Below are 18,958 nucleotides of genomic sequence, written 5' to 3'. Positions count from 1 at the left end.
TGGGGAGGTTGGTGGCCCTGCACGTGGCAGGGGGGTTGGAGCTTCTTGAGGTCCCTTCCAACCTGGGCCATTCTGTGTGATTCATTAAATCATTAGATGCATCCAAATTCAGCATTTCTGTATTTTTCTGAACTTAAAGGCTTGGTTCATGGATTAGACAATTTTCTGCAATAAGGGCAGCAGACAAACTCACTAGCATGCAGCAGTCTTACACTAGCAGACCACAGTTTTACACTGACAATGGCTCTCAACTACAGAATGAAAATCACTAGTATCAATTGAAATCTACAGTAATCTTCAAATTGTCTTGGCTTGCAAACAAAAAAATGCAGCACAAGTACATGAACTTAAAAGTCTGTGGCTGGCTCGGAAATTACAAACCACTTCTGCAGGTTTGGTATGCTTTCTGGGCTCCTGAAACATGGTCAGACACTACAAGGATGGTGGTTTACACACCTGAAATATACAGGAGTCGGTTAAAAGTTCTGAATGACTGTTTTCTTCTTTGGGAAAAAAAAAAAAAAAAATCAGAACAAAACTCATAAACATGGTACAGGTTACCTTATTTAAGCCAAGTTCCTTTTTAGGGTTTTTGCAGTTTAGAATTACCAAGTAACTCAGACCAATACTATCTTTCTCAACCCCCATTAGAAACATCATGTTCAAAACAAGGCCTAATGAGATAGGATGTAAGTAATCTAATACTTACACACACTAGTAAACTGTATTTTTAACTGAATGCAGAACATGAAAGCAGAAAGCTTGAGCATTTGCTACCAATACTTGTGCACACTTAATGAATAGTAGCAGTTTTCCCAAACGTTCAGTTTTAGGAACAGTATACTTAGTAAAACTGGTTATAAGGTTTTTGTTTGTTTGTAAAGAATGAGCACAATAATATGACACACGTATCAAGGAGGGAGCAGTATTTCAGAATTTGAATCTATCTTACTATTGCAATACAAACTATAAAGATGTGGCATGCATCTAAATGAGAGCAGAAAAAAAATACATCATTAGACATGATTGAGAGGAAAATGCTTAGTAATGCCACAAGTGAGTATCTAATGTATATGGTAATATTTAAATTCCATGAAAACAATCTCCATCTTTGGCCATACAACATTGACAATTTAAACAGTGTGCTTCCAAGATGTCAGTAATGCATCTTTCCCATTACTATTTATTCACAGTTTATCAAGACCATCACTGCTATATTAGAACACAATACATGCATGCTCTCTGCTGCTTGCATCTCATGCTTCAAGCTACATACATATCGTCCTTATATAATCAGGGAACAACATTACCTCAAATTAGTTTTGAATCGATTTAATACCACTACTCATGCAAATAATATTCATCTTTTCTACTTGTGAAAACATGAAGCGAACAGATAAAAACAGAACACTAATACTTTCACAGGAAAAAAAAGCAGTATAACCAAAACACATCCCAGCTTTCTTGCCATTATGGGAATAGAACCAATAGGCCTTTTCCATCACCTTCCCCGACTGAATATAAGTTTGAATATAAGCTTCCTAGCAGTTTTATCATTAGTTCCATCTTAAGACCTGATCAGCAAAGCTAGCCTGAAATGTTGAAAATGAGTGTTTTCCAAATTCATTGTTCAGTAAAATCACGTCAAGAATCATATACTAATGTGCAGTCCTTCTAGAAGCATATGAATGGTCTACCTATGAGTGAACAATCATTTCAGCAGAGAACACTTGTCTTTGAATTAACAGTTAATTGTTATAACAGATTTGTTTCATGTCAACCACTGGGAGAAGTACGTACTCAGGTATACCTACAGTGATACATCATACATCAGAAGGCTTTAAACAAGCTTGCACAAATGCTTCCTTCCCTTGCAATGCCAGGATACTTTAACAATCATTAGAACACATCACAACAATGTTTCTTAGATAAATTCATTCATTCCATCGTGAACAAAGTAAACGTACAGGTTTCTTTTCCAGAGGTTATTTTTCTCTCAAATTTTTCCAGTGATTGAAAGGACAGACACTGTCAGACTAAGTTTGCAGAGGGAAGCTGAGATAAAAAGACACAGTATCCTCATAAGAACAATTTGTATAAAACTTTACGCTCTTCAGAAGTTGAAGCAAACTTAAGCAGTTGCAATGTAAATTGTTCATAGTATGTACTGCTACATGCACTTCAAGCTGAACAGATTCACTAAGAACGGAATTTTCGACACACAAGTAGAAACTGCATACGAAGAATGAAAACGATGCCACTTATAACCAAGCATAAAATTATTCTCACTCAGTATTTGTAATAACATTCCCAAAATCCTTTCAAGTGAATTTTATATTTTATTGTCATCAGATAACCGCATGTTTTACAGCATAGTCACACACTGTATTTTGCTAGTCACAAACACATTGCCTTACATAATGATCTGCATAATTTCTGCTCTATACTACAAAGCCTATGACTGAATACAAAAAAGTTTTACAAAAGAAACTGTTTTAAAGACTACAGTAACAATAAAACCGTTTCCAGATAACAGCTAAAATTATAAAGGCATATCACTGTATATGTTTACTGGAATTTCTTAACAGCAAGGAATGAAGTAAGTTTTAGTATCTGCGACGCTTGTTAGGTCCTTCAAAGTTGCCCCCTGGGTTTCCTCTACCAAAGCCACCAGGTCCACCACTCACGGTACCTACACCACTCATGGGCGGCTGAGGAGTTTCGGAGCCCGTTCTACTAACCAGAGGTGAGCCCATCTGTGATGGACCTCCTTGAGGGAATCTCTCATTATGCTAAAACAAGTCCATTTGGAACATGCCAAATGTAAGTTAAACAAAAGTGATGTAAGTTACACAAGTGATGTTGTCAGGAAGTTCAGCAGATAGTCCAGCAGAATCAGGATCACACATAGAGGGAAGAAAGGAGCAATTCAATTAGTTATTATCAAAAAGGATGTGGAAATCAGAGACTGCTAATGTTATGCTCTGACTTCGTAAATTCTTAAGTTTTTAATTAAGACCAACTCCGGTGCTCAACACAAAGCAGTAATATATTCCACGTAACAGAAGAGAGTGAACAGTAATTTTATACCCTAGTCTTCTTTTGCCTTATACACTAATCACAGTACTTCTCTATCAAAGAAGTTAAGCACATAAACATTGTTAAACTAGAAAAAGTTCAACTTTTTTTTTTATTATTATTTCTAGAGACTACAGTTTCATTCTTCTAATAGTGAAACAATCTTAGAACTTACATATCCACCTATTTGTAGTTTCGTCCACATGACCTGGAGTTAGCCTTTCATAATGAACCTTAGTAATCTTTAAATGGACTTTCAAAGCCCAAATCAAATACACTAGTTATAAAATGCATAGACTATGCTTCATTCAAAAATAAAGTATCATCTGAAATATGAATAAAAGATGAAAATCCAGTTAATGTTCCTTGTGTAACTTAGCTCCTTACCCAACATTAATAAAGATACACGTACTTAGGTTTATTCGGCTACAGCAATAAAGGCTTGAAACAGAAAACATGCATCTGAATACTTATAGTTCACCATTTAAGTGTTTAAAAACAGAATTCTACATAATGAAGTATAAAACATTACCTCAGCATAAGACAAACCATTAAACACATAGATGTATGGTACAAACAGATTTTGAAATAACTCTTCAGCCACTGAGGACAGTTACACTTTCAGAAGAAATTCCTCTGAACAGAGAGCCATACAACAGCCCGGGGAATGAGAGTTCAAAAAGAGCTCTAATAACTACCACTTTATTTATATGCCTGAAACAGAATAATTCTTCCGAAAGTCTAACTCCAGTAGTAATAGTAGGGCTCAAGAGTTCCAAAGGCACTTAAATGATAAACACGGATTGGTATCTATATCGAAGAAATTTTACATAACTTAGATCATGGTTGTGCATATATATATATATATATATATATATATGCATTACTTAAAAGCTCATCAAAAATTATTTCAATAGCTGCATAAAGATCTGCTAATGTCCCAAATTAGCCTAAAATCTACAGCACTATTTGGAATTTGTTTAGAAAAGTATCTTAAATGAATACAGCTTGGTAGCAACAGTTATGAAATTCAACACATGCTTATCACATACTCATGGTCATATTTACCATTTCATTGTTAGACAAAACTCTTTCTAACAAGGAGAACTCAAACCAGCTAAAGAGAAAACGACACTAATTACCTACCTACAATAAAGTATAAGGGAAAAAGCTATTTATAATCATTATGTTCAAAGATATTTTAAAGGATGGCAGTAGAACAACAAGAAAAAAAATCTACTTAACAAAATTCAAAGTCTAATTTAAAAATGAAAATTACACTTCTGGTCTACAAATCGTATTCTCTGTTTCTCTCCAGAGAAATGGAAAACAACTCTCACAGCACCTCAGGGGACAGAGCTCAGACAAATCTCTGAAGCGTCTTTCCAATGCCAACAGAAGGACATACCCTGCTGCAGGCATCTGTCACCCAGACTAAAAGCCCTTAAAGTCCAAAATGAAAGGGCATCTCATTTGTCCTTCAGTAACACATAGAAGAAAATGAAAACTAACTGCTTCATATTTAGTCTGTATTTTGTAAAGCCTATAAATGCCCTTCCCTTCATTTTCATAACTGGAATGACCTTGTAGAAAAACAACAATTTCAGACAGATAACGTGATTCGTTACTCCAGGTTTTTTTTCCCCTCACACCTTTTCAGCATCTATATAACCACAAAATAATGTTCCAGAGGTGACTGGTCAGTAACACAGGAGTTTCCAGTAAAAGCATCTCTGCCAATAGTATTCTTTGAAGAATGCGACCTGTCCCCCATCCCTGTGAGAAGTTATGGAACTGATAAAATGAGCCCATCATATGATATGAAGCACAACCAACTCCTCTCACTGGGAAAGAACAGACTTATACATTTTGTACTCAAAATATCATTTTCCCTTAAGGAACAAAGGATTTTGTCACAACTTCATTCTATGGATACCTCAGTCACAGACTGATACCATTTAGAAGGCATACATAAACTACAGCCACCAAATGCTTCAGTGTTCCAATGAAATTATAATGGAATCACTGTTGTACTTCATACTTCTTTATAACACACCACCACTAGAACATCTCAAGTCTCCATTTACAGAAAAATACTTAAATGTGAGATCTAAAATGACACGGTTGTTTCTCTACATAAGACATTACAGCTAGGAAAAGTGACTGCCTATAAGACCAGAGCAAAATTAGCTAGTGCTCTAATTGCAGCCCAATGGCATATCTGCTCTTGATAAAAGAAATCCAGATGCCTGTCCTACACTCATAGCATCTTCAGCAACTGGTCAATTCTACTTTCCTGCACTGACATGACAGTTATGCCTAGCAGCTGTTGCATACTTATTTTCCAAGTGATTACTGTCAAACTTATGCTTTCAACACCACTAGGAAGAAAGTAGAAAATACTACGGTCACATTAAAAAATTGAGTAGTTTACACAAAGATATCTTCACACTATATACACAGTTTCCAGTATTTATTTATTTATTTTTTTTAAAAAAAGCTGGTAATGCAATCTTGTTTTATAAAAGAAAACAAAAAAAAAAAAACAGCAGAAGCCTAATTTTACAGATTACTCAGGTACGCGGATGCTTCTTCACATCTAATTTCCCTTTATCACGCTTTTTGAGGGCAGGTTATACACACTAAGTTTTACCACAAATACTGTGCAATCTAACCTCGATTTTACTGCTTACTGATCAAAAAATTTCCTCCTCACCTGAAGAAACAGAAATTTTCCTAATTCTATTTTAATACTAAATATTTTCCTTCTGCAATGTATTTCAGTGAACAAGTCTATCAATTACTTTTAACAAAGTCAAAACTTTTAACGTGGTCTTAGTGTGAAAATATCTTTGGTAATAAAAACGTGTCATGAGACATGACAGCTATTCAAAGTAATTAAATTTGTGATACATTACCACTGTTCCATTATCTGGCATCATTGGTGTTCCCATATTTGCAGCTCCTTCTGGTCCCATGGAAGGACCAGGACCCATTGCAGGGCCAGGCAAAGTTCCTCTGTTGTTCATATTCATACCCATCATTGGAGGAGGGCCTTGGTTACCAGCAGGTGCTGGGCTAAACGCATCTATGCAAAACAATCTACACTTAGAGCTGTCCTATCTGAATTTTACAAAATAAACAAACAATTTATAATATTTTAAAACCCAAATGTACCAGACTTCCAATACATGAAATATAAAAAAATACGTATTCTTTGGGACTGTACATTTATCTCAATCATCTGCTTTTAAACAGATTAATTTTGTATTACATCATCTGCCTTCTGTAGCTGAGAAGCCTAAACTTTGCAGCTAAATATAGCTGTACTGTTTCCATGCAGAACATGAAGTGTTCACATAGCATATATATGCACTGTGCACTCTACATTTAGAAAAAAATCCCAAGTGATTTTGCAGTAATTGACACCAATAGGCAACTTGGCTCTTCAAGGATTACTGTATTAAATATAGATTCGCAAAAACTGTTCTGTCAGCATTAATGTTGCATTAATGTTACTGGTAGCTGTTAAAATAATATACTGTAACATCATATAAAAGCAATAGCAATGACGATACTCAACTTTATAATGAGTTATCAGCCACAAAACATGAAGAAATATAGTAAAAATACAAAAAAAAATTTCTTGGTGTTAAAAGTTATAGATGAAAACTTCTCCAAAACTGTGATTCACATCACTTAAGAACTTCTTTCAAAGAGATTATTTAGCTATAATATTGAGTTACAAGACACCACTCTGCCAGCATCAGCTTTTGCTATAAGAAAGATCAGATTATATAAATCATTTATATCTGCTATTACGACCTGTCATCAACTCTAAGACTCATGGTGATGCAACTTTTTCCCCCCCCACAATAACACACACTATTCAACCAGAAGCCTGCATCCAAAATTTCACAAAGAAAGAAAACACGTCTTTGGAATCTAGCATATGTTTCAAGTCCTGGCAATACGCAAGGAGAAAAAAAAACTGTCAAGAAATTAAGACATGTTGCCAGACTAAAATACAACATTTTTATTCCAACATACCAACCTCTCACCTCTCATAATTTTAGTAATATACACGTTCATCATTATACACAGTTCATTCAGTGCAAATATAGTACTCTGATTTTCTGCATGTATTAAAATTGCATATTTATTATCAGTATTGAGCACCCATCCCATCTCAGCAGTCAGAGAAATCACCACATTAAGATATTGTTGCTAAAACTTAAGACTTAGGCAACTGCAAGCTGCTTAGGAAGAACAATCTAAGCAATGCAGCAGTGCATATGAAGGTTATCAAAAGCTAGAGAGAAAAACCTTGTAATTTTAAAAGCAGTACTTTCCTAAGCTTAGTGCTGACACTCCAAGACTTCTCCCTACAGCATGAAGCCAAAATAAAGGCATGTATAATTTGGATACTTCTTATCAACCCACAAACTTATCATTTCGCAAGTAAAAGATTGTGCTATAATCCAAGAAAAAATTATAGCAGAAAATCTCATGAAACTGTTCTTGAATGATTGACATTGAAGAATTAAATGTAGAAGGAAAAGGAGGAATTTAAATTGACAAAATGAGGACAAACCTTTATTTTTAAAGGCTAATCATATCCTATATGACTGTAATGATGGCATTGCTCAGCACAACTCAAACCAGTCAATGCTCAATGACCTGTTAAAGCCTGTTTACCAGTATGCTCATTAAGCTTAGCCAGACTGCCACAGATGCATATTGTTCAGTCATTCTTCAACAGCAATGAGTTCTTACCCTACATAGCCATTGTCCCCTAGATTTTCAAGAACCATGTAGATGTGGCACTGAGGGACATGGTTTAGTGAGCATGGGTGACTGGCTGGAAGTTGGAATAGATAATCTTAGTGGTCTTCTCCAACCTTATGATGCTATGATTCTTTACCATACAAATGCATGCACGCTTCCTCTAAAATAACCCATGCTAGGAAGCCTCTCTGTACTAGTAAGCCAATTTCAGCCAGCTATGATAGAAGGAAGGTAGCTGGGGAGCATAAGAGGCCACAAAAGCTTCTTCTCTATACCTCAGAAAAGCTCTCTAACAAATCTTAAGAGCCAATCGCTTAACTGCTAATTCTTTTCAGAGGCACATTAATGTTGGCAGTTTATTCGCTGGACACAGTATAGAAACAGACAGAAAGCAGTCTATCGAGCTCATGCCACAGCAGAGACTAATGCACATCTCTGAGCACGGCTGAAAAAATGTATTTTATGTGTCCAAAACGTACATGCCAAGGTCTGGCACAGTAGGCAATAAATCAGTAACTCTCATCAATCCAGAGGTAGTTCCTGAAATCAATTTTTCCCAGCTTAGATGAATATTTATTAGCTACCTGTAGCATCACAGTTACAGCTAAGTGCTATGATATGGTATTATGGAGTCTCTCAGACTTGCTAAAGATAATATAAAAGTGACTGGTTAGCAAATGTCAGTCTATCACTAGTTAAATCCATCTCAGAGGTGTCTAGCTTTCAAATACTGCTGTCATATAGGTTTCCCATTACTGAAGATACTTCAGCTCCCCACATCATGAAAAGTCACAAGTGGCACATGTAAAAACCAGTTTAAAACTACAATTCCAGTATAAATGTTGTGAGAAAGTATGCTAGCATCAGTAATTAAAGACCTACTATTTAAAGGTTTAAATTCTGTTTTGTTTTGGTTTTTTTCCCCCCTTTCTTGTTAATTTTATGGAGGTTCCTGGGATTTTTGGGTTATTTTTTTGAGTGGTGGTAATGTTGTTCACGGCCAGGGAAAAAAAACCCTCTACCAGGAGTTAACCTAAAATTCAGATACTGTGGAGAGAAGCACTATTTTTACCTATTCAGAATACTTTTCCCTTTCTAAAATTGGGGTTAGCTGTTACAATTGTTTATTCTGAAACCACACACTTATTTCTAGATTTTTTTTTTCCTTTCTACAAGTATATCTTGTGGAAACTGCTAATGCTGGTGGGCAAGATGCACAATATCAATACTCAGAATGCCTCTTTAATTGAGATTTTCAAGAATCTGCTAAACCAATAAGCAAAATTTTAACTACAAAATTAGAAAGTCATCAGTTTATGCTTCAGGTTACTACTTCAAAGAAACTTGATCTTGACATTGTCTTCCTTTAGAATTAATTCTAAAGTTCATCATCTGCAAATGAATAAGCCAGTTTCCATTTTGAAGTTATAAATGTTTCAGTGAATACAAGTGGTGAATAATGTATTTTAAAATGGAGACTGAGCAAGTACATTCATCTATTAACCAATTCACATTACTCTGAGTTAAACCACAGCATTTCATAAGTTTTGTACACGCATTCAAATTTAATATAGAAATACAGGAAAAATGATAACTTAAGTGTTTTTTAAGTTAATATTAGTCAAGAAGATTCCTAAAGATATTTTAAAATTAATATTCTATATTTCAGTCTTGTTTAAAAGCAGATATTCCAGTTGAGTAATATTCCAAGCTGTTTCAAGTCTGAGCGTACAAAGGCAAATACTCATTCTTAAGCCAGTACTCTTGTAAATTTCAAAGCTTTTAGCAGTGACAATAGTTTAAGCCACAAAAGCATAGTGAGAATTACTTGCAAATACAGATTCGCAATAAATTTACAGGGCACAATTATTAAACTTTTGTCAAGAACTGACCTACTTTAAGTACTGCATCATTTCACTGCGCAGTTACAGTTCCAATTGTTCTCATCCCTCTAGAAGAGCACCAAACACTTTTGAAACAGACAATTCCTGTCTTGCATTGCATAATTTCTAGAGTATTATCTTTCCTTGCCTCTTGGTTTCTCTCACCTTGCACACAGCTTTTTTGTCCCAGGGGTATTTAAAACACATCAACTGGAAATAAAAAAGCTGTTTGTAAGGAAATCAATTTTTTGTTTCCTATTTCGCAATACTGTTTACTCCATTTTACCAGTAGTTGCCCCTAATGAATTACACTTGAGTAACATGTACAGTCCCAAAGAAAAAGATTTTACATTACAGAAGCCTTTTTCCTTCAGATCCCTACCTCCCATGTTAATTGCTCCACGAGGACCCATATCACCCATTCTCATTTCCTGTTCTCTCTGTAAGTAAACATAATTTTCATGATCAACCTATCATTATTAGAATTGAAAACATTCCCATTTATTCAATAAAAATGAAAAATGTCACGGTTTTACAGTTTCCATTAATTATGAAAATGTACATGGGATAAAGTTAAATATATTCCTCTACTTGTATAAAATCAAATGTAGAAGTTCAACTTCACAATACAGAATAATTGTGATGTTTAACCTTTAGTCTTATAAAACAAGTTTCTCTTATTAAATGCAATCTTCAGCTCCCAAAAAGTTAAATAATCAACTGCAAATGACTGCAACTTCAGTTGATGTTCCTCATTAACTAGCGATACAAACTGTCAATGAAGGTCCCATTACATTGTTGCCTAAAGGCCATTGTTCAATAATACAATTAAATCTGTCTTTACAGCTTAAACCAACTGCTTTAGTGGAAACCAAGGTCTGATGTGTTACATTATGGTAAGCAAATTCAACCTGCCAATCCTACTTTGCTCAAATAGTTTTGACTTAACTAAGCGATGGTACAACTTTTTTGCCTCAGTTCAGAAACTAGCACAGAAATGTAGTATTAACGTAAACAGTATAACATGCATTTAAACTAAACAGAGAAATAAGTGAAATGGATTCTGATTCAACCGATGCTCAGCCATCCAACATCTAAGAAGTTCTGACACTACTGATCACGGACCATGTCCTGCTGTGAAACAACATGCAAAGATCATTACTTCGAGAAAAAGTTCACCTATCACAGATTGCAAGAGATGCTGGTATCACAGTTCATATCAAAAAGACGAAGAAGGAAATTCACAGTTCATGAAAAACAATAAACTTACACCAAAGAAATACATTCTCATGAATGTTCTGGAAGAAACATTAAAATGTATTCTGCCCTCAAGTGAATATACATGCATCTTGAGAATAAATACAAATAATTTACCTGATTCTGAACATCATTCCTCTTAGGATTTACAAATTTAGACACTCTGTAAATAACTTTATTATCTTAAGCGATTGAGCCAGCATGCTAAAAGCCATTTTTAACTGAATATTTGTGATTTCAAAATGCATTCATGATAGCATTTTTAATATAAAATGACAATTTTGAAAGGGATAAGACTTTGAGTGGTCATGAAGAAAATAAGGCCTTGTAACTAAAAGATAAAGCCAGGTTTCCAGGCCCTGCTACAAAAGACTGGTTGATGAGCAAGATTTCTTCTGACTCTAGAACCCACATTACATTTCTGTTATAGAAGAACATGCAACTATTTTGTCAGATCTTTCAGAGTAATGTTAACCAACATTTTAATACATCATCATCTGTTCAATTTGGATCAATGTATGTAGTTGCAAAATGAGCATACAATCTTGTTGATAAGAGCCTACTATTAAACCTCAGCTCTGAGAAACAAAGCAGCATATTCCATCCTATCAATCCCTCACCCAGCATAGTAGATATCATGGCTAAGGTTTCTGTGAATCAGACCATACATGCCATAAATGCATGCCCAGATGTCTCCTTATGAACAAAAACTTTGCTTCTTCGTAGTTTTAAAAACTATAAACAGCTACAAATGCACAGCATTTTGAATTACTGCATGTAATCTAATTTGGGAGGCTTCCAACTCTTGCAGTATCAAATCAGGAGCGATGCCTTTGCAAGCTGTAAGGGTTTTTTTGCTTATTTGTAATTTGAAATGCGTCATACAATGCAGAGCCAAATACAAAGGCAATTACATGAGAACTTTCAAGTACAGAGCTACAAAATTACTGCTTCCTAGAAATAAGCAGGTTTTTTTTCCTGAGAAAGACAGAGGGCAAACTACATAATACACACTACACTTCAACCCAATAAACTACTGTTTTTTCTCAGCTTTAAATTGTACAAGCCTTTAGTTAACAGTCAGTATAACAGAAGAGGAAAGAAGGGTAGGACTGATACCCATATTTCATTTTGTTTTGTATTTAAGTCTGTTGCTAATGTTTACAATAAAGTTATTTATCATTTTGCAGCTTTAGCAATGAATTTCTACTATATAAAAATGTTTCTGGTGTAGACTTCAGACACATGAACTTAGAATCTCTATCTGCTGATCTATGTAATTCAAAGAAATATTATTCCTATTGTTTTATGCTTACAATTTGTGGCATTCTTGTGTGTTTTCGTAACGGGGACATGAATTACACAGCTAACACAAATTTAAAACAGTTAAAGTAAATCCCCTATCAAGAGATACTCAGCATTAACTGACAGTGTATATCATGAAAGTGATTAAATGCTTGACATATTAAATATAAAAACTTCTACTTAATTTACCACAGCTTTTACTCAAAGGAATCCAGATACAGTCCAACCCCACAAAAATTGTGAACCAACAGATTTTTACTATGCAAGTATGAAAAAAGAGTACAGGTAAATCTGACTGACTATTCCACATCATTTATTTGAAACACTGCAAAGAAAAGAATATCAGCAGACAGTTCTGATAGAGCAGCTGAATCGCTGCTGGCTGATTCTGTTGAACACAGTGGTAATGAGGTTGCCTTTTAAGGGCTTCTCTTCCTCACTATGTGACTACCCACTGTCCTGTTGAGCAACAGCCTGCTTCAGGCCCTCCTTGAAGCCACCCCTAACCATCTATTAGAGGGAGGTAAAATTCAGCAGCAAGAGGATTTTTGCTAGTGAAATACACAGGCAAGTTGTTAAGCTCCGAAGTCAGTTGGTACCTGGAAAAAACAACTTAAACTGCAAGAGAACAAGAACAAATGATGACGTGCAGTTACAGGGGAGACAAAAAAAAAAAAATCTCTAAGGCAACAGTTGAGTAGTGATGAACAACAATTTGAGAAGCTCCTTTTTCAAAAAAAGAAAGGATGCAAACAATGAATAATATCCTATTTTCAATTTACAATTCTTCCTACAAGTCAGAAGACTTCCAATCCTGTTGAATGACTTTCATAAGATATTTCACAACTCACTAACACAAATAAATCTAAAGGGCCTGATTTATCCAAACATTTTGCTTTCAGAAAAAACCTATGATGACAACTAGCAATAGCACTATGCCTGCTAATCACTCCAGGTGCGAGCATTAAAAATTTTATTTCCTCACATTTTCAACTCCTTCTAATGTTAGCTGTAGAAATCAAATATACAAAAAAAATTGAACAGTGTTTTCAAATTGCATATATATTGTGTTTATAGTACAGTACAGGTTCCCCCTGCTTCAAATACTACAATCAATATTTCTCAAGCACTGTACTGTTATCACATACCATGTTCTTGCACCCTCATCTCCACTGATAGTAGTCTTAAGCACGTAGAAAATTGCCAAGATAATTTTCAGGTTTTTAAAAGATATTAGTATGTTCTTAAGCACTCTATGAAACCATGAAATTAACAGTTTTGAACAGATAGTTTAGAAGAGACAGAGGAGACCATACCAGATATACATCATCATAAATATCAAGAAAGTAAATCATACTGTTTTCTTCAAGTATCAGTGGCCAGAAGCTTCACAATTCACATACCACTACTCACCTTTCAGCTACAGAATAGTCACCAAAGCAACAGGACACAGCAACAAAACAATACCTTATAAAAAAATACCCCATCAACTCAAGTTTGAGCATTAAGAAATATTAACATTAACCGAGTTCTACATATAAAACAAAATATGACTCACGCAAATGTTCATACTTATCTGTTTTCAATGAACTCAACTCCCTTACAGACTTTACAGCAGACAAACTGGGTAAGACATTTCTCAGCCTCAGTGTAAATCATTACTTTCTTCAAAAGTTTCTTTTTCTTTCATTAAATTCTGCCTAGTTTTTTAAAAAAATTCCATTGGTCTCTACAGGAAGCCTAAGTAATTTTGGTGTAATCTTCCTCCATCCTCACACAAGATCATTTATACAAAGCCATCTATATTTTAAATAGAGACTACTTAAGCAGTTAACATCACTGATTAGGCACTCAAAAATAAGAGTACATGGGATACTTCTGACTACAAATTGTTCCCCTCACAATATTCTACCATTTCAATCCAGTGTTTCCAATTTTCAACTCACTAGAAGTTATGCTGCCAGTGAAGAGCTGAAGAAAAGCCTTCTGCCTAACCTCTTCTGACAGCCTTTCCCTCTTAGATTTTCTCCATCAAAACCTACACATAAGATTCTGAAAGTTATAATATTACAAAATATTTCACTTTATTCTGTCACATGAAAATACCAGTTTTATTTAAAAATGCAAGATCTTCTTATACTCCTGACCAATGTTAAATCCAGAGCTACTCACTCCTCCAAGGATCTTGCTCAGCCCAAACAATAATTCCGTGAATGACAGCTCCCACTCAGGAAAGTTTTAAAAAGATCCCTTACATTATGTAAAATTATGCATACAAATGCATTAAACTAGATAAAGTAAATGTAGCCTTAAAACATACATTATATGTGAATGGTTTAATAAAATCAGGTTTCATAAGTTACAAATTGGACTGGGTCATTGCAAAAAAAAAAAAAAAACAAAAAAAAAACCAACACCGCATCAAGCCTAGAACAGGCAGTTTCTTCCTCAGGGATTTAAGTAATGACCAGTTGACTGAAATGACTCACTAAATGATTAAAGAATCATGTCAGCAAAAACAAACAAACAAACAAACAAACAAAAAAACAGTAAAAAAACATCACATGAAATATGTGCAAATGTTGGAAAAATATTCCTAATTAAAGCAAAAATTATTTGGCTGTTCACAAAAAAAAAACAAAAAAAAAACATTTCCCTTATGAAAAAAAGACGCATGATTAGTCCAGCACACTCAGTTCACTGCAGACAGTTCTCAGCACCTGAACACCACAGAATAAAAAAGTACTTGAAGTCAAAAATATTTTCTGCTATTTAAGACGAAACTGTTCTCTAAGAAACACACATTTTAAGCAACATTTTAAAATCACTTCCCATCTAAACATTAGTCAGATGTACTGAATACTAGATTTACTACTAAACATGCAAGACAGCATATCATCAGTCTTAACATAACCATTTCATACAGAATAAACAAGCAGAGAGGACAGCACTTTATCACAGAACTTACTAGGCACTAGTGAACTAAGTGCTACTATCATTTAGCACACGTTGGTGCAGGCTGATAGACTGTAGACAGAAATGGCAGGAGGGAGAGATCACACACCTCTACTGCAGACTCGTAAGAAATTGTTTTAAAGAAGTTACATTATTGTAAAATCATTTTAATTTAATACCAGTTATTTCTGATCTTTACAAGATGGGAGACAATTTAAAGTCTTCCTTTATCTGAGTAGCAAGTTAAGGTCTTCACTTTGGTTAGTTTCTACTTACCAAAGCAGGCAATGTTTGGTATTTTTTGGCAGAGCACACAGTGTTGAATAACTCTGACCCTCCCAGTGTGCTTTGTTTTGCTAAATCATTCGCCTACAGCTAGATTCAATGTAGAATCTGACTCTAATGTCAATATACACTGCTGAGTGATGTTTATGTCAGGTCTACACTGCCAGCTCCAGAAAATAAAACAGTTTAATTGCACTATCCTCCACTTTATCAAGGCATTTAGGGGACAACTCACTCCTTAAATAATTATATTTAGGAGTTCCCTGAAATAAACCACTATTTAATGCAGAGGAAACAGCCATCAACTAATCCTTCCACCATTTAGATGAGGAAAGGCAGTAAATGTAACCAATCTAGACTTCAGCAAAGCTTTTGATCCTGTCACCCAGAGTATTCTCCTGGAGAAGCTGGTAGCCCATGAATTTGATAGTCACATTCTTCACTAGGTAAAGACCTCGCTGGACAGCTGGGCCCAGAGAGCAGTGGTGAATGGAGCTAAATCCAACTGGTGGAGCACAAGGCTTATGGGAGCAGCTGAGGGAGCTGGGATTGTTTAGCCTGGAAAACAAGCTCAGGGAGACCTTACTGCTTTCCTCAACTCTGTGAAACGAGGTTGTGGGTTGGCCTCTCCTCCAGATAACAGCAACTGGATGAAACAACCTCCAGCTGTGCTACACGAGGTTCAGTTTGGATATTAAGAAAAACTTCTCCTCTGCAGGAGTAGTTATGTATCAGAATGTGTTACCTAGGGAGGTGGAGGAGTCAATATCTTGGCCAAGAAGTTGAAGAAATGAGTAGATGAGGCACTGAAGGACATAGTTTATAGGGCATGGTGGTGATGAGTTGATAGTCGGACAGGATGATCTTAAGAGCTTTCTTCCAACCTTAATAATTCAGTAATTATATAACTATATGATTTTAGTAATTTTTTAAAATTGACAGTCTTTGACTAGCTGTACAATGCAAATTATACTGTCAATTTATCTACTGAATGTGTTCAATACTGATATAAGAGTTAGTGGGCATGGTGGTGATGGGTAGATGGTTGGACTACATGGTCTTAGTAGTCTTCTCCAACCTTAATGATTCATTTAATGATTCCCTCAAATGTGTAAGCACCAAGGAACAATGAGAAATCCTATAACATTTCTACTAAACACTATTTTGACAATCTCATTTTTCACATTAACACTCGAAGATTGTCACCTACAGCAACAGTCTTATTAGTGACTAACATCACATCAGTAACATCAGTCTTATTATCTGTTAAGCATTAATACTGCTTTCTTGTGTATTTTCATCACATTCTATCAAATCTCAAATTTATTTGCTACAAGCAATTCTAAGACTAGTTTCAAAATGACTTGTAAGATTTACCTCACAATCTAACCTAAAGCACACCCAATCATATTAATACTTACTGTTATTACACATTAGCCAATATTTTTTCCTGTTGTTCTTTTACTTATAATGCAGAAGAGCAAATATTTTATCTTCTAGATTTTACTTACATTTCAGGTGTCTCTCTCATTCTCTCATTTGATTCTTTTTAAATCCAAAATTTTCTAGTTAATTCCATCTCTAAGAGAGTAAACCTGTGACATCTTGCAGAACACGAGCATTCGCTTAATCAAAATTAAAAATAAAACACATTTTATAAAATATGGATGAAAATACCATGACAAAAATCAGTAATTTTTTTTTTTTTTTTTTTAACCACAACCAAGAACTCCCAAACACTCCACTACTCATCAATTTCCACTTTGCACACTACGATTTCCACACTAGGAGTGTGTTTTTCAGCTAATATTTCACAGTTAGTGAAAGGAAAACTTGTAGAAAAAATACTGATGGAAGAAGGCAACGTTAAGAGCTGAGGTTCTTTCAAGAAAGCAACTTTCAAGAAAGCAGCTGAAAACATCCAACACCATAGAGTGGAATGTGTGTGCAGTAGAGTAACTGCCAGTTTTAGTTTAAATAATGTCAAAAATCTGATTTAAAAAAAAAAAAAAGTTTGAGGAAGAAAGTTAAAAAATAGATTAGGAAAACAAACCAAAATATTTGCAATTGTGGAAAGGTAGGAGAAATTTTCTCACTGCTGTCAAGAGAAGCAGAAAATAACCACTGTGCTGAACTACATGGAATAAGGCAAATGAAGTAGAAACAAACTTCAATGTAGAAAAAACATGAATAATCACTGCTGGTTTTTTTTTTTTTTTTTTTTTTTTTAATTAAGGCATCCTCTGAGACAGAAAAGGTAGCAAAAACTCTTTGTTTTTATTCAAGACATTTATGAAGAGATAATTCTGAATTACTGTGAAGACAACTGATAATTCAGATTCCAATTCTGATCAAAGACATTCACCCATGTTTAGTATTAAAATCTGGTCATTACTATTAAAGAAGTTGTCTGCATTCCTATAGCAGATAATTTTGCAGCATCTTTATCTAGTGACCTTACATACTGATCTTGAGGAATGCTATAATTAGCAAAAAACCAATAATTTGAATAAAAGCACTGATATAAACACATGTTCATCGAAAATTTTGTGGTTTTTTGTTACAATATTTTATCACCTAAGCTACTGGAACTTTGTTCATACCTTCAGACTGATGTATTATATGCCCAAAATTCAGAAACGGTCCATACTCAGGTCTTTTCTGCTCATCTTACAGTTATTTGCTGCTTCTCTGCTTGTTATGTTTAAAAACAATGCAATGATGTATAGTTCTTTCCCACATTCCCACCACATTCACCACTATTTGTTATACAACAAAACACTGCATATGCAACAACACAGAAAAAAAAGGCATGTTAACTGTAGTTCCTCACTTTTTCAAAACCTGTAGAAAATGTTACTCAGCAGACAAAATGACATAAACAAATGGCAAAACATGGCACCAAACAAACAACATATAATCCAGAATGACTAGGAATAAAATCCACTTAATTATGTGCTTCAGTCAATCACCATCACCTCCAGCTATTCCACTAAAGGAAAAGCTTACCAAGCCCCTTTACTGTCTGTAGTTATACCGATAAAGCACAGGAGGCATAACCCCAAGACAGACTTTTTTCAGATGCCACCACTGGGAACAATTTGAGAGCAACAGGAACAGAAGTATTCTGTCAGAACTTGTCCTTGATCCAACAACTAACACTCACAAGGAAGGTAAACTTGTGCTTCTCCAATAATTAAATGTAAAATCTAGAAATAGTTTTCATAAGACAAACATGTGTAAAGAATGTAACCACTAACAGCTGTGCAAATCCTCTATACGCAAAAGGCATATATCCATATATTAACTCTTGACTGTAACTTCCTCAGTACAACATTCTGCCAATTAACTCGGATCCAGAGGAGTTATGAACCACTTTGGATCCATTGAACTGGTATCTAAATACA

General features: G+C 34.9%; 1 protein-coding gene across 6 annotated transcripts in view; it reads right to left on the bottom strand.

Annotated features, from left to right (window-relative positions):
* PSPC1 (paraspeckle component 1) overlaps positions 1-18,958 on the bottom strand; it is a 64,894-nt gene that overhangs the window by 24,943 nt on the left and 20,993 nt on the right. For 4 of the 6 annotated variants that reach the window (XR_006171956.1, XR_006171957.1, XR_006171958.1 and 1 more), the window contains exons 7-8: positions 10,132-10,189; positions 5,997-6,166 (exon numbers count right to left, since the gene is read on the bottom strand). The exons of 1 other annotated variant lie outside the window; for it this stretch is intronic. Coding sequence is in view for 1 of the 5 variants with exons in the window: in XM_042838748.1 (XP_042694682.1) it covers positions 2,607-2,792; positions 5,997-6,166; positions 10,132-10,189 (414 nt within the window). In the remaining 4 variants the exon portion in view is untranslated. Of the gene's footprint in view, positions 1-493; positions 2,793-5,996; positions 6,167-10,131; positions 10,190-18,958 lie in introns of those variants that run through there. One more of the 6 variants, XM_042838748.1, reaches the window with a different exon arrangement.

The sequence above is a fragment of the Centrocercus urophasianus genome, unplaced genomic scaffold (assembly GCF_019232065.1).
Source record: "Centrocercus urophasianus isolate 14NV4802_14NV808 unplaced genomic scaffold, USGS_Curo_1.0 seq_9, whole genome shotgun sequence".
Taxonomy (NCBI): Eukaryota; Metazoa; Chordata; class Aves; order Galliformes; family Phasianidae; genus Centrocercus; species Centrocercus urophasianus.
Note: the sequence above shows the minus strand (reverse complement) of the source record. Positions and strands in the feature narration are given on the sequence as shown.